Source organism: Scomber scombrus, chromosome 18 (assembly GCF_963691925.1).
Source record: "Scomber scombrus chromosome 18, fScoSco1.1, whole genome shotgun sequence".
Taxonomy (NCBI): Eukaryota; Metazoa; Chordata; class Actinopteri; order Scombriformes; family Scombridae; genus Scomber; species Scomber scombrus.
The window spans coordinates 20,610,403-20,625,633 of record NC_084987.1 but is presented as its reverse complement, the minus strand read 5'-3'; the positions used below and the strand labels follow the sequence as shown (position 1 = coordinate 20,625,633).

Genomic DNA, 15,231 nt, shown 5'->3' with positions numbered 1-15,231 from the left:
CCCTCCTCCTCTTCCTTCTTCCTCCCCTCTCTCTTTTCCCCGTTTCTCTCATTTTCTTTCTACTTCCTCTCGCCCTGCTCTCCAGATGAATATGATGGCCAACGCGGGCCCCTATGGCGGTCCGTACGGCCAGTCTGCTGGCCAGGGGCTGCCTGGAGCAGGGCTGGGCCCACAGCTCCAGAATAAGGCGGGCCTGCCCAACAATATGGCCACCCAGTTCAACATGGACAAGAAAGTGCCGCCGGGTCAAGGAATGCCTGGGATGGTAGGATTTATGTATAAATTACAGATTTTAGACATACACACTTTTTCATAAACCACGTCTGGTTTGGATGAGTTTTCAATTCTTAGTTAAAGGATAAGTCTATTGGTATTCTGTGCTTTTCTTCATGTCAACAAAACCTCACAAAAAGACAAAATCACACAATGAATTGATGCTACAAACTAGTATTACCTGCAAAACCAAAGCTTTTTACCTCTGTGCTTCATTACAATGGACATCATGGGTGCTGTAGTTTATCTCGAGTTGACCCCACAAACATCGCCCTGCTGCTGTAAATGTTCAATAGCTCATAAAATTAGTGGCTGAAAATAATCACCATCAAATAAAGATTTGCGTCTACAGTAGAGCCAATGGGCTTGGGACTGAAAGCCTCAGTTTACTTAAGCCAGAGTGCTTGTTTGAAACTCACCTCGACATCACACTTTTCTGCTTTGGGGACTGCATGAAATTAATTTTTTTAACTTCGCAAAACTGTCCATCAAACCCACCACATGCAGAAGTGAAACAGAATGCTTTCTGGATTTTATCTTTTTTTTTTTTTTTTAAAGTCATCAACTGGTTGCTTCCATTAATTTTTATACGTACGAACGACCTCATCTCTTTGACATGAGGCGCTTCACCTCGCCTTTGAGCATGCCCGTTTGGAATAGCTGTAAACTTTTGCCTTCAGATATGGTCACCTTGGTAAGTCAGAAAATGAAGGCAGACGTACACACCATAATATAATGTATTGTATATTGAGCCTTTTGAGCGGGGCCGTTATGAAGCCTAATAACCTCGAGGGACTCAGTGCAGCGCTATTGTCATCAGTCCGAGGAAAATTGCTAACACACCTGCGTGAATGTGGTTACATCATCTTTGATGTACAGCTAAAGATATCAAACGCAGAATAAAAGTGGCCATCAATCTCGGAATATAAAATCCTGTTTTCCTGATTTGCATTTGTGACTTAATAAAGCTATTGGTATGTTATAAGCAAATGATTACGTGTGTGTGCGTGTGTGGATGGATGAGGTAGAGAAACCAGTTTCTCCACTAACAAAAACCTCAGACAGTAATCAGAGTCACAGTCAAGTGTTCAAACCGGGGCTTGTTTGAAGAGCCGAAACATCCTTCATGCGCTCTGTGTGATCAATGTGACACTTCAGTGACAACGATTTCCACAGCACTCTAAAAGACAACATGGCAACATTTTGAAAGAGAATTACATTTTTTTTGTACTGTTAACTTCAGCTGATTTCTGACTGTATCTATCTGGAAATGAGCTGAAATATAAACTACCTCTGCACCATTGTGAAACATGAAATGCTGCTTTTAAACACCTGAACAGGTTAATATAAGTGATCAAAATATTCTGTGGTGAGATATAAACATCCAAGCTTAGGAGTTGTGGGAGGCGATAGGTCCGCCCCTCGTTCTTGTTCCCACATGTCCTCAATCATCACTGATCATGGGTCTTCAGGTTGCTTAAATATAAGAGCTGTGACATTCTCATCTTGATTTTTTTTTTTAGTCCCAAAAAAGACGTGTGTATATGACTGAATAAGGAAATTACTCACTCAAAAAACTTACACTCACTGACAGAATTAAGAGGAAATAATGTGTTAACTGATTTACAGATGTATTAGACCTACTCATATGGGAAGCAGCCTGGGCTGGCTCCTCAGGTTGATAGGAGGGAAGTCATCCATGTGGTTGTCTTGTGGGGGAATTCAGTAAAGAACTAGCTTAAATCATAATTACAGTTACTTTACCTCCATGCAAAAAAAATCGTATCTTTTTAAAGTGAGGTTTAAGATGAACCAAATGCACCAGAACTGGCCGGTCAGGTTGCAGTGAAGTCACTGAAGGTTATTACCGTCCTTGTCTATCAGGTGTTAAAAGAAACATTATGGTGTTATTATTACAGTATTTCAAAAGCTCATCAAAATGATTTGGATAAAAGTTGAACATTGGGGAACTATTGATCAGTCTATAGATGTGATCATTTGTTAGCACAGCACCGTTGCATTACAAGTTTGTTGCTATTTGGCTTTATATTTTAAGGTTGTTTTCCTGATTTAATAAAGAATTACTAGAAGCAAATTTCCGAAATTGACTTTCTGGCTTATTTCTACAGAGATCATTGTAGTGTGTTTAATTCTTAAATATTTAAATTTATTAGACATCACATGGTTCAGTGTAAGGTAAATAAATGGCCGCTATCTAATAAATGTTTAAATGTTTATATGTACCTGTATTTTTCTTTGTAACGCTCATCTTTACCCCCTCTCTCCACTTTGTCCATAGGCCCCTCAGCAGCAACCCGCAGCCGTCGGCGGTGTATCAGTCGGCGGAGCGGCAGCAGTGGGAGGGGCTCAGGTTGGGCTAAGTGCCGTAGGGGCTGGTCCCGGCACAGCGCCCCCTACGGCAGACCCCGAGAAGCGGAAGCTGATTCAACAGCAGCTGGTCCTCCTGCTCCACGCGCACAAGTGCCAGCGGAGGGAGCAGGCCAACGGGGAAGTGCGGCAGTGCAACCTGCCCCACTGCCGCACCATGAAGAACGTGCTCAACCACATGACTCATTGCCAGGCTGGCAAGTCCTGCCAGGGTGAGTCTGCTGAATTATGCTGATTACTAGTTTTATGGTGTGTGGTTTATATCAACACTAGGGAGCATTTAAAGCTGCAATGCATCTGCAGCAATTCAGTTTTTTTTCTTTTTATTCCTTGTTCTTGTATGTTGTTTATATCCTTCTTGGTTTGCCGCCCATTTGTCGTTGTATCAGAGTGAGTTATTCTCCTTGTAGCTCGCTGGCCTACTGTAATTTTTCCTCCAGCTTCTGTCATTGAGTCTCCATCTGGATGTAGTTTTATGGTACTAAATGACTCATACAATAACTTTCTTAGTCTCTGGCTTCTCTCTCCTCCTTCTGAATCTCCTTTTCCTTTTTTTTTTTCTTTAATCCTTTTCTTGTCTCATCATTCTTCTCCCTCCTTCACTGTGTCACACTTGCTCATTTCACTTGGCTTCCCTTTCTGACCATCTTCTCGCTTCTTCTCTTTTTCTCAAACTCCTCTCCATTTGTCTCTTCTCCTGCAGTGGCGCACTGTGCCTCATCCAGACAGATCATCTCTCATTGGAAGAATTGCACGCGACATGACTGTCCTGTGTGCCTGCCATTGAAAAACGCTGGTGACAAGAGGAACCAACAATGTGAGTGTTTTTCATGTGGCTCTGATCATTGAGTTATTACACATTATATTATATATTGTAACTGAACAGTAAAATCCATGAATCCTCACATGCTCATCCTTTTTATTACTGCTCTTCCTCTCCTCCTCCCATCAATCATCTCTTCCCATCACCACAGCTCTTGTCAACAGTGCAGGGTTGGTGAACTCTTTAGGTTCGGGGGTGCCAGGTGGACAGTCCAATACGCCGAACCTGAACCCTCCCAACCAGATTGACCCCAGCTCCATAGAGAGGGCCTATGCTGCTCTCGGCCTCACGTACCAGGGAAACCAGATTCCACAGCAGTCACCGCAGGCCAACATGCCAAACCAGGGGATGCCAGGGCAGCCTGGCATGAGGACTCTGAACACCATGGGTTAGTTTTTCCGTTGTGTGTATCACAAATTATGTGGTAACTTGCCAGAGCTAACAATTTTTTAGCTGAAATTAAAACATGGAAGAAATTAAACGTTCGCTATGTAATCATGTGCTTTGAAATTAGATTAAAAATGTTATGTTTATAAGGTAGAGGTGTGTTTTAGCTCCTCAAAATGATGCCAAACCAGCTGAGAAATGATGTGAAGAAGCATTTTAATACAGTGTTTTCAATTAATGTTGCTGGCTTAAGTGTCATCACATGAATGTATGTGTTGAACATGAAGGTGGATTCAGTGATTCTGGAGAAAGATTGTTAAATACGCTTTTTGTCAAATTCAGTGAATATTTCCTCATGGGCCACTTGTTGTCCCTTCTGTGTGCACTGAAAAAAAAAATTGGGTGTTCATACTCAGCGTTGACTCTGTAAAAGAGAAACAAACACATCAGCAGGGCGGCGTTGATGTTCACAGGACGCGGGAGAGTCAACGGAGCAGCTGTCCATGTGACAACGTGACAGTTTTCCATCTCCAGCAACCGTGTGTGTGTGTGTGTGTGTGTGTGGCAGGGGGGCATGACCAAATCATACAGAAAGTGTTTTCGCACGGAACAGATACGCTTCCATTTTATTAGATATATCAATCCACACTGAATCCAAGACAGTCTCACGGAGACCCCCACATTTCTTTTACGCTCCGAATCTGTTTCTGTCACGTTTAGTGAAGCGTAATCTGAGCAGGCAGCTGTTTAAATCACACAAATATCCTGCTTGTATGTACGTGTTTTCAACTTAACTGTATCAATGAATCAGTAAATACAAACACTAATGATTTCTTCCCGTGGAGCCGACATGCAAACTGTTTTGGGTCAGTAAGTGTCTGCTGTCAGTCGGCCTGGTGAAGATTATCCGGCTGTTCTCTCAGCTCTGCAGGAGCTGCAGCTAACAGGCAGCTGCTTCTGTGGACATAGACGCTGAACGCAGGTCAAGTGAGAAGTGGGGAGACCACAGAGAGGTGGAGAGTGTGGATGGAGTGTTGTCTTATAAATTTGTTTTTGAGCTTGTGATAAGTGTGAATGTGTGAGGAACAGAAGTGACTCTACAGCTGATGCATCAATCAGAATTCCGCCATATTTCTCTTTAGGTTGTTGCCTCGGCAATGTGCGTCTGTGAATATGGGGGGAGAAACATATGAAGGAGCATTATGGGAGGGGTGTATTTGTTTGGGTGTTCAAATGTTAAGTTTTCAGAATGAGTGACTCTACCTTTTTTTTAAAGAAATGTAACAGGTGTTTGTATACGTTGACTTTCTCACAAGTTTAATTTTAAATAGCATGTGGATGGATTTAAAGTTAACATTAATTTAATGTGCATTGTGGTTCCTTGGCTTTAAAACAATGTATCTTATGTGACACATGGCACATAAAGACCATAAATACCATCATCAGTGTCTCACAATTTAAAAACAATATCCTTCAAAACTATTACTAACTTTTTCTTTACAGGAGGAAATTCTATGGGAGTGAATGGTGGAGTGGGGGTGCAGTCCCCCAACCAGCAGTCCGCCCTACTGCCAGACGCCATGTTACACATGAATGCCCAGAGGTAGGATTGCCTTTCGTTGGTCACAACTATTTACCTTCTCTCAAGTCAGGCTGCTGTCACATAACCGACTACAGAAAATTCTCTAAATTAGCTCTGCATTGGCTCAAATCTTACTCCTCTCACCCCCTTCTTGCCTGTCTCCCCCCCCCCCCCCCCCAGTTTGATGAATGACAGTGTGGGCAACCTGGGCTCCATGCCTACTGCCACTCCTCCTTCTGCTGCAGGCATGAGGAAGTCTTGGCATGAAGACATCACGCAAGACCTCCGCAATCACCTTGTTCACAAGCTGTGAGTCTGCAGAGTCTTGCAACTGCTACCAAAAAAACAAAACAAAAAGTCTCACTAGGAGGCAGGAGCTAATGAAATGAACTCATTTCAATATTGCATCACATAGAGCATATTTTTCAGCTTTTCATGTCAACTTAATTGTAGTTGTCTGAAGGAATATGGTGTAATACAAAGTGTCCTTGGTGTGTTTGTGTGCTCGCAGTGTGCAAGCCATCTTTCCCACGCCCGACCCAGCTGCACTGAAGGACCGGCGGATGGAAAATCTGGTGGCTTACGCTCGAAAAGTAGAGGGGGACATGTACGAGTCAGCCAACAGTAGGGTAAGAAACCAACACTGGCAGAGTGTGACCATCACTTATTAGTTAAGAAATTAGGAAATACATTTATTTATGTTATGCATCACTGGGATGTGTCCTGTAACGTTCCCTGTGCTTCATCCACTCCAGGCGGAGTACTACCACCTACTGGCTGAGAAGATCTACAAGATCCAAAAGGAGCTAGAGGAAAAGAGGCGGACACGGCTCCAGAAGCAGGGCATGATGCCTGGCCAGCCTAGCATGGCCTCTTCAGGCCTCCCACAGGTGCCTCCCAGCATGGGACAGCCACCCATGGTCCCAGGACAACCCCCAAGTAAGTAAAAAGACTTTTATCACTTTTCTGCAGCCGCCTTTATACAGCCTGGTCAAGGCGGGAATGTTGCGTTGTTATTCTACCTCATTTTTCTGTATGAAACATATGGGGACATTGTTGTTTCACCATTAAACAGCCAGTGGAAGTATTCACATTACTGATTGATGTTTATGTAAAAGTCCAGCTGGCATGGAAGGACTACACTCACCAGTATAAAAGGGGCTTATGTGTGCATAGACACACACTGATGCACGCACACACACTGCTGGCATGCACAGAATAGAAAAGCAATTTGAATTTCACGTTCATGTTTTCTGGCACGCATCTGTATTGACGTTAAACACTGTTCAAAATGTTCAAGTCTTGAAACGAAGTAGATCTTGGAAATGTGTTGAAATGGAAAAAGAGAGCAAACACACCTGCACACCACTTGTTACACATGTATAATGAAGTTTGTTTGTCTGACTTTAGTTTTTTTTCACCCTTTTTAAACATCTTGTAGTCATTTTTGGTTTTACTGGTATTCAGTGTTCCTGAAGACAAAATATGTGATTTGTGTAACTCTTATCACCCTGTCAGATGGTCCTCACGCTGATCCGTCCATGGTCCGACCGACAGGACCAAATCAGATGGTCAACAGAATGCAGAACCCAGCAGGTGAGTCCTCCCATGAAGTGTAAATGACATTATTACAAATACATGTTGAGCGGCCAGACTTGAAGAAATGTGTTTTTTAAATGGGAGGTTCAAATGATGAAATGATTTTAAAAATGTAATGCTGAAGTAGAGGAGGATGTGAATGAAATTAAATGAAATGAAATCTGTAGAATATATTGGACACCCTGTTACACAAGCTTTTAAAGGGACCCCAGGGCGGGTGATGTTTGGAGGATTAAAGGATTGCTTCACCCAAACTAGAAGCAAATATTTTCTTCCGTGGTATTGAGCCATACAGAAAGTTTTGATATCATTTGTCCAGGTTTTGAGATATTTGTCCCTGAAATTTCTGATGCCAGCCCAATACAACACAGGTGAATGGGATTTCTTTTGTGGCTTTTACAGCTTTGAAAAATTCTATTTACAGTACCAATCAAACATTTGGACACTCCTTCCCATTCTCCTCAGTGAGAAAATGAGTCCAACTTTTGACTGGTACTGTATATATTTCAGCAGCAGCTTGTCTCTGCAGACACGACATCCCTGTTGCAAGAACATTCATAGAGAGTTATAACAATTGTGTCAAAACAGCTACATTTTTTTGCCTCAGCATGTAACTACATTTTACCAGGTTGTGTCTGGTTCAACTGGCTGTGTTTTTATTTGTGGTGCTTCTGCTGCTAACGTCAGAAAACAATCCTTATCTCTATTCATGATTATTCATCTTATGGTATCAAATTCAAAATGCTTCCACACTTAGCTTCTCAGATGGTTTGGTGTCACAATTATCTGTTCAGGAGATCTGTTCTCGCTGGTTTTCTCCATTTTGTGTTTGCAAAGAGATCAATAATGTAGTGTTACTGACGGCAAGCCTTTGGTGTTTTTATTATTTGTTGTACATCTCTCATTTTTTACCTCTCACTTTTAGGAATGAACCAGTTTGGTCAGATGGGGATGCAGTCGATGAATCAAAGGTCGACACCTCCTCTTCCTCTCAATGCTCCGATGAACCAGGTTGGCATCACTGCTTTTACCACCTCTATAAGATTAGTTTTGAGTGTAAGAACGTACTGAAAACAGAAAAGGCACAGGAGAAACGCATTTAGTGTATGCAACTTCACACTTTCATCACAAATGATTTGACTGCCATGCAACAGTAAATGTGACTATATGACTGTTGGAGGAAATGGTCCTTTTATTTATCCAAAACATCTCACTTCCCTGTTGTCTTGTTTCCAGATGGGTATGGGAGCAACAAGGATGGGTCAGCCTAATGCCACACAGTTACAAAACCAGTACCTCCCTCCAGGCCAGTTTCCAGGGTCCAGTCCTGGACATGGTTCTGGTCCTGTTGGCATTAACCAGCCAGGAGCACAGACTGCTGTGCCACCGGTAAGGATTGAGTGACAGTGGTACCCGCTAACGTGCAGACGAGTTTGTCTGCAAACATATTGTGAGATGTTGAAACCAGATGAATGTGTAAAAGCAAACGAGGATGAACAGAGGCATACACTCTTAGAGCTGCTTTTCAGGAAATGATGATTAGTGTTGAATACTGTATAATTAACTGAGCTGTCTTTAGGCATATAATTCATGACAGCTGTGAGAGATAGATCAGTTATTATTGGCTCTATCTACAAGTTTTAAGATGGATTATTTGTGCCTTTTGAGGTCACCTTCTTTATTTATTTAACTTTATACAGTTTACCTGGTAAAACCTTTAATTAGACAAACCCATGCTTTTGTTCTTTTATTTTTTGAGTTGTTTTTTTTATATAAAAATGATTTCTGTTCTAGTTGAAGATCTGTCTGTCTTCTTGATCTGACCTCTGTGTCTTGTCGTCTGTAGCAGAACCAGATGTCAACGCCGCCTTCCCACCCAGCCAGCAGCCCTTCGGCACAGTCTGCCTCTTCTGCTCCAGGCTCTGGAGTCTCCGCAGGCTCCATGGGGCCTGGTAGTGTCGGCGGTGCTGGGCCTCTTTCCAACCTGCCTCCATCCTCCACCCCAACCCAGCCCAACAGTTATCCTCATTGCCCCTCCATCCGAACAAACTCCCCCTCACCAGCACGCAGCTTAACGCCTCAACCCCATCAAACGCCTCCCACGTTACATGGCTCTCAGACCCCACAGCCACTGACGCCCGGCACACCCCAGCTGCCCCCTCCACAGCAGCAACAACAACAACAACAACAACAACAACAACAACAGCAACAACAACAACAACAGCAGCAGCAGCAAGCTTCGCAGCAGCCGCCATCAGGGCAGGCAGGGAACTCTGAGAAAGCAAATCAGCTTCCACAGCAGACGCATGGGGGCACGGCTTCCTCAGGCCCCCAAGCAAGTCAAGCTTCTTCGATGCCTACCCAGAATGCTCATGTGCCATTGCAGCTGCCGCAGACCCCAGTGAGTGGATCGCCCTGCCTTTTCCCCTCTACCTCCAACCACTGTTTTTTCCTTAAACCAAGTAGTTTCTCACCTAATATGTTCGTTTTACAAAAGGGTTGTTTCCTATATGTCGATTCTAAACCTTATCCCATCTCTCTCCTTTTCACTTCAGATATCTCCGAAGCCTTCTCTGTCCGTAGACGGCCAGGTATCCTCTCCGGCATCGGTCAGCAGCAGTACCAACCCCAGCTCCCAGCTCACCTCGGCCGATGGCCCCGCCTCGAGCCAGGAAGACGTCAAAATGGAGGTGAAGAAGCAGGAGGATGATGAGGAGGAAGGGGCTGAAACCCAAGGAGAGGGCAAGGCTCTGGGGAAGATGGGCAAGGGTCAGCCTGATGTGAAGACGGAGGAGAAACCAGAGGTAAGATTGTCCACATTGGCTTACTGACACTGATCTGGATGTCTGAAAATCCTGGAAAGTCATAAAATGTCTGAAATGATTTTTAAAAAATTAATTTAATTTTTAATTAAAAAAAAAAAAAAAATCTTATCTGAATTTCAGTTTAATAAGTAATCTCTTTGATAAATGTTCCCCGCAGATAAAGAAAGAGAAGGTAGCAGGAGACGGGTGTAAAGGCGAGCCCATGGACACAGCATCATCATTGTCGGTTTCATCGTCAGTAGCAACAGGTGAAGACAAGAAGCCTGAGGTGAAGAAAGAGCCAAAAGAGGAAGAGGATGGGTCAGGGTCAACGGCCAGCACCAGCTCCCCCGCCGGCTCTCAGAGCAAGAAGAAAAGTGAGTCTGAATGTTTCATCCTCAAACAGTCATTATCTGCATGTTAAGATAATGTCAGTGAGTTATTTGAATTTTCAGTAGTCAGCAGAGGTGGGTGGAGAAACCATGAAGTAGTAGTAACAATAGAGACAAACACCAAATTAATTCAGGTAGTGTTCTTCATGTCGACATAATTCTTTCCATATTTGTCTCTCTTAAGCTTAATTAGATACTGAATACAGTCACACCATCTGCAGTATGGCTGATATTTACATCAGGAGAGAAAGTTTTGATACTGAAACGTAGTTAACAAACAACACTTGCTACTCTCTGTCAGCTCAGTGTCAGCTCAATGCTCTGATGCACTGACCTCAGACCAGCATTCACAACTGGTGCTTGTCGGAGTCTGAGCTGTGCTCTGTCAGCATGAGCAGATAGAGCTGTTTGAAAGCCGATAGAGAAAAAGAGGGAGGTCAGGGATGGTTTTTCTTGTATGGATCTCCTGTTGATAGCAAGATAACCACAGAAGACCTGAGATCAATAGATCAGCAGCTTCTTTGAAGTTTAAGAAGTTAAAAACAGAACAGACTGAAGTTGATGTTGATTTGAAATGACAAATTATGTCAAAGTAGAGCAGTGTAACAGAGTAGATGTAACCCATTATTACCCACCAGATCATTGTTACCACGTCCCATTTGTATTATTTTTTAAAGATTTTTTTTTTTGGCCTTTATTGGATAGTAGTGAAGAGACATACAGGAAATAAGGAGAGAGTGATAGGTATGACGTTGTGTTTACATGGCATGCACATTCAGCTACCAGGATGCTCCTGCATTTGTATTATCAAATTCACCTTTATTCATCTTTTTTGTTTTCTCTTCTCTCCAGTCTTTAAGCCGGAGGAGCTGCGTCAGGCTCTGATGCCCACCCTGGAAGCTTTGTACCGGCAGGACCCTGAGTCCCTTCCCTTCCGTCAGCCGGTGGACCCCCAGTTACTGGGAATACCCGTACGTATTCGAACTAGTAACAAAACTAACCTGGTAAGGGACTGCACTGGCTGCCATTTTGCTTCAACTCCTCTGAAAACGTAGTTTTTTTTTTCATTTGTTTGTTTTTCCTTTTTTTTCATCTTTTAATATTTTTTCTCTTTTGTCATAGCTGTCATATTTTCAAAATTTGTTTTATATATCTGCTTCCAGTTTCTTCAAACTCTTAGTTTATTTTTCTCCCATTGCATGTCAGAAGTTAAGAAAATGAGATTTGGAAGTGTGTGTGTTTATATGTGTGTGTGTGTATTGCGTGAGCGAGCGAGTGTGTGGTCTCTTTTCTGAAACTTCTTGTCATTTGTAAATCAAAGCAATGACTCTTATGAACATTTGCCGTTCCTTTCATGAACTTGTAGTGAAGAGCAGTTGAGGACAAAAAGTAAATAATGTGTGCACCTCAAATATAAAACCACGGTTTGGCTGATTGAGACCAATTTTGACAATTTATCACTGGGTTTGGATGTGATAACCCAAAACATTACACAGTTTTACATGACCCAGACATCCACAACAGAGCATCAGGCCTAATTAATGAATGTCTGATTGTCTTTCATCGCACCCCAAATCATTTGCTATAAGCTCCAACATCAGTTCATGAGCCAATTGCTTTCATTTATCATTTAATTTGTTTGACTTTTGCCTTTTTGATCCATCCATTTTTTTTAGGTTTTTTATTTGAATTATGATTTGTGTAGCTTTCATCCTAGTGGTCCATTGCTAGCTTTCTAGTTCAGTTCCTCACCAGTAGTAGTGTGTAAGTGTTCAGGTGGGAAGTGTGTAGAGGTGGGACAATACCTGAGATTCATTATGGTGTCAAATCTGTTTGCACTAATATTCAGGCAAAAAACTTCATTATATTGATAACCAACCCCCCGCCCCCCCCCCCGCCCCCCAGCCTCATTAATATATCAAATTTAAGGCATTTTTCGAGCTGTGTTGAGTGAGCACCTGGCTATCAGCTCAACAGTCGAGTGATGCGACATATTTATCTCATTTTTCTAAACACTTTAATTGTTGATATAAATTTGGCTCTGTTTGTTGAATATGTGTCACTTGTGTGTTCATGAGTGGTTCCACTCAGAGATGAGGGACTGTTTTCTAACTCTTGTTGCCATGGTGACACTGAGATGAACCCTGCTCTTTGAAATTCAAACCCCCCCCCCGCCCCTTTTCGTTTTTTGTTTTGTTTTGTTTGGTTGAATCTCCAAAAGGCCTTTTTTCTGCTCCTCGCCGTCTCCTCCGCTGCTTTCTCACGCAGCAATTTTTAGTTGGAGAAGAAGCAGGGCGGCAGATGACGGGAACAGAATAACAGCTCGGAGACTCGCTGTCCCTCTTACATTTGCCTCACCTCAGCACTGTTGGCTTAACTCTGCCACTGTATTGCCACTCCATGCTGGCGCTGTTAATGCCAACCGCTGTGTTACTCAGAACAGTAAATCTCTGTCTGCCTGTTGCTGTTGCCACTGCTCTGTTCTTCTTGGTTTTGCACCCTGATAACCTGGCGGGCCTGAAAGCTTTGTGAGCTTTCAGGCCGCAGCATTGATTGATTCCCCCCAGCTCACTTTCAGGACAAAATGATAAATAATGATTTCAGGATCACAAAGCTGGGCTTCAGTTGCAGTAACATGTCAAATGAATCTGTAGCTCATTTTTAGACCTCTGATTGTAGTTCTCTGAGCGGCAGAGGACCAGGCAGACTTGTGGCGGTCAGCCGGTCCCTGTTGCCAGCACAGATAGGGACTTGAATTTGAAATGTAGGGTGCAAAGCGGAGAGCTGGAGGGCAGAAGTTGTCATGTCTCTCTGTTTGCACGCGAACCCTCTTCTCTGCAGCGCTCAACAACATTGTCCCCCTGCACCCTCTTCTCTCCCTACTCTGGTCCCACCCGGTCGACTGCGATGCCTGATGATGATGATGATGATGATGATGGTTCTCTTCTTCCCCATCTCTCGCATCTCGGCCCCCCCCTCCCCCCGGAACGACCAAACCCTCCCACCGTCTCGCTGCTCTTTCTTCTCACCTCCCCCTCCCTCCCTCCCTCCCCCCCTACTTCTGACCCTCCTCAACTCTTGAACTTTACCTCCAACGCCACCCCTTCCAAAACCAGGACTACTTCGACATCGTGAAGAACCCCATGGACCTGTCGACCATCAAGCGGAAGCTGGACACGGGACAGTACCAAGAGCCGTGGCAGTACGTGGAGGACATCTGGCTGATGTTCAACAACGCCTGGCTGTACAACCGCAAGACGTCCCGCGTCTATAAGTACTGCTCCAAGCTTGCAGAGGTGTTTGAGTCGGAGATCGATCCCGTCATGCAGGGCCTGGGATACTGTTGTGGGAGAAAGGTGAGGCAGGAGGAGGTTTTATTTTCAGATGTGTAACATATTGAGTTTGTTTCCAGCTTTCTTCAGACAACAGGTTTTTCTAACTTAACTTTTTCTTGCTTGTCGCCCTATCGTTCCAGTTTGAGTTTTCCCCCCAAACTCTATGCTGCTACGGAAAACAATTATGCACCATCCAACGAGACGCTGCTTATTTTAGCTACCAGAACAGGTAAGGGCTGTCGACACATTGGAGCACAAGCACACACACACACACACACACACACACACACACACAACACACACACAGACACACAGATCACAGATGTATTTCTTGTTGTTATTTTGCACATTGATTATATTTTCTCCAACATATTATCAATATCAACCAATCAGTGCAATCACAGATGAGTTGTAATTTGGCTTCAAATGGTTACCCCCCCCCCCCCTCCCGGCTCCATCTCCATAGTCCACGTTTTAATTTCCATTACGTTTTCATTTATAAAGTGGGCTCCTGTCTTCTTCAGCAGTTTATTCTTTATTTGTTGGACCATTGCTTCCCCCACTGGCGGAGTACACACACAACACATGACGGCTTGCATTTTCTGCTATTGCTATTATTCACTCGTAGAAATAGATAGGGGGGGGGTGTCCATTCACTAGAAGAACGGCTCCCACTTTATAAATGAACTGAAAGGATGATGGGTCTTTGTTGCTTTACCATTTTATTTTAATTTATTTTCCTCATCCACCCTTGGAGACTTGTATCCTCGCCCCCCTCCCCCCCTTCCTCCTCCACAGCTCCTAGTGGTCTCTCATGTTGCTGTAATGTTGTTGTTGTTTACCACTGGACGTCTGACGCTAATCTTTGCTTTGCCTTGGCTCTCTGTCCTCTGTTGGTTGTTGTTCACATTCTGTCTGTCCCCTCCGTCCTCCATGTGCCCCCCCCCCCTCCCTCTCTGTCCCTCCATTGTCCTCGTCTGACCTGTAACTTATTTATTTCACGCTTTTTTAATATTCATTTTGACCTCCCTCCCCATCTCCCCCTCCCCCTCCCTTCTCCCCTTCTCTCCCTCCTTTTTTAACGCTTGTGATGTCTGCATTGGCCTGCTTTGGTGTGACCAATCATCCACTCCGAAATTTACGCGCAAAATCAAAACACCCGCCCATACAAAAAACCTGCATCACGATTGGCTGCTTCCTCCTGGCGACGACCTACCTTGCCCTCTGCCTCCTCCTGTGTGTCCGCCCCCTGGCCTGTCCTGCCCTGCCCTGATTGGCGGCTGCTTCTTCGTGCCCTCTCTGTGATTGGCTGTGCTGATGGCGAACGGTGTAGTTCACCAAAATATGGGCTTCTTGCTGACAGGTACCACTTCTGTGAGAAGTGTTTCAACGAAATCCAGGGCGAGACTGTTTCCCTGGGGGACGACCCCTCCCAGCCTCAGACGTGAGTACCATCACACTTTAATTTGTCTAGTAACGTTTCTCCAGATGATCCGTGAGCTTGGAGTTATAAGATTATGTCTCAGTGGAGATGAATTAGCAGCATTAAAGATGAATGTACAAGCTGACAGTTTCTGTTAGATTTTTTATTTTTTTTAAATATCTAAACCCAAAAGTTTCTGGTTAAAAATGAGATCAGATCAGCATG

At 43.8% G+C, this 15,231-nt stretch overlaps 1 protein-coding gene across 3 annotated transcripts in view; it reads left to right on the top strand.

Annotated features, from left to right (window-relative positions):
- Positions 1-15,231, top strand: part of ep300b (E1A binding protein p300 b) — a 33,540-nt gene that overhangs the window by 5,982 nt on the left and 12,327 nt on the right. Inside the window, exons 3-20 of one of the 3 annotated variants that reach the window (XM_062438271.1) lie at positions 86-265; positions 2,573-2,873; positions 3,365-3,478; positions 3,636-3,872; positions 5,375-5,474; positions 5,634-5,762; positions 5,965-6,082; positions 6,209-6,392; positions 6,972-7,049; positions 7,978-8,063; positions 8,289-8,441; positions 8,902-9,453; positions 9,608-9,856; positions 10,035-10,233; positions 11,101-11,252; positions 13,365-13,604; positions 13,724-13,812; positions 14,947-15,027. In XM_062438271.1, the coding sequence (XP_062294255.1) occupies positions 86-265; positions 2,573-2,873; positions 3,365-3,478; positions 3,636-3,872; positions 5,375-5,474; positions 5,634-5,762; positions 5,965-6,082; positions 6,209-6,392; positions 6,972-7,049; positions 7,978-8,063; positions 8,289-8,441; positions 8,902-9,453; positions 9,608-9,856; positions 10,035-10,233; positions 11,101-11,252; positions 13,365-13,604; positions 13,724-13,812; positions 14,947-15,027 (3,242 nt within the window). Of the gene's footprint in view, positions 1-85; positions 266-2,572; positions 2,874-3,364; positions 3,479-3,635; positions 3,873-5,374; positions 5,475-5,633; positions 5,763-5,964; positions 6,083-6,208; positions 6,393-6,971; positions 7,050-7,977; positions 8,064-8,288; positions 8,442-8,898; positions 9,454-9,607; positions 9,857-10,034; positions 10,234-11,100; positions 11,253-13,364; positions 13,605-13,723; positions 13,813-14,946; positions 15,028-15,231 lie in introns of all 3 variants that reach the window. The other 2 variants (XM_062438272.1, XM_062438270.1) reach the window with 2 other exon arrangements.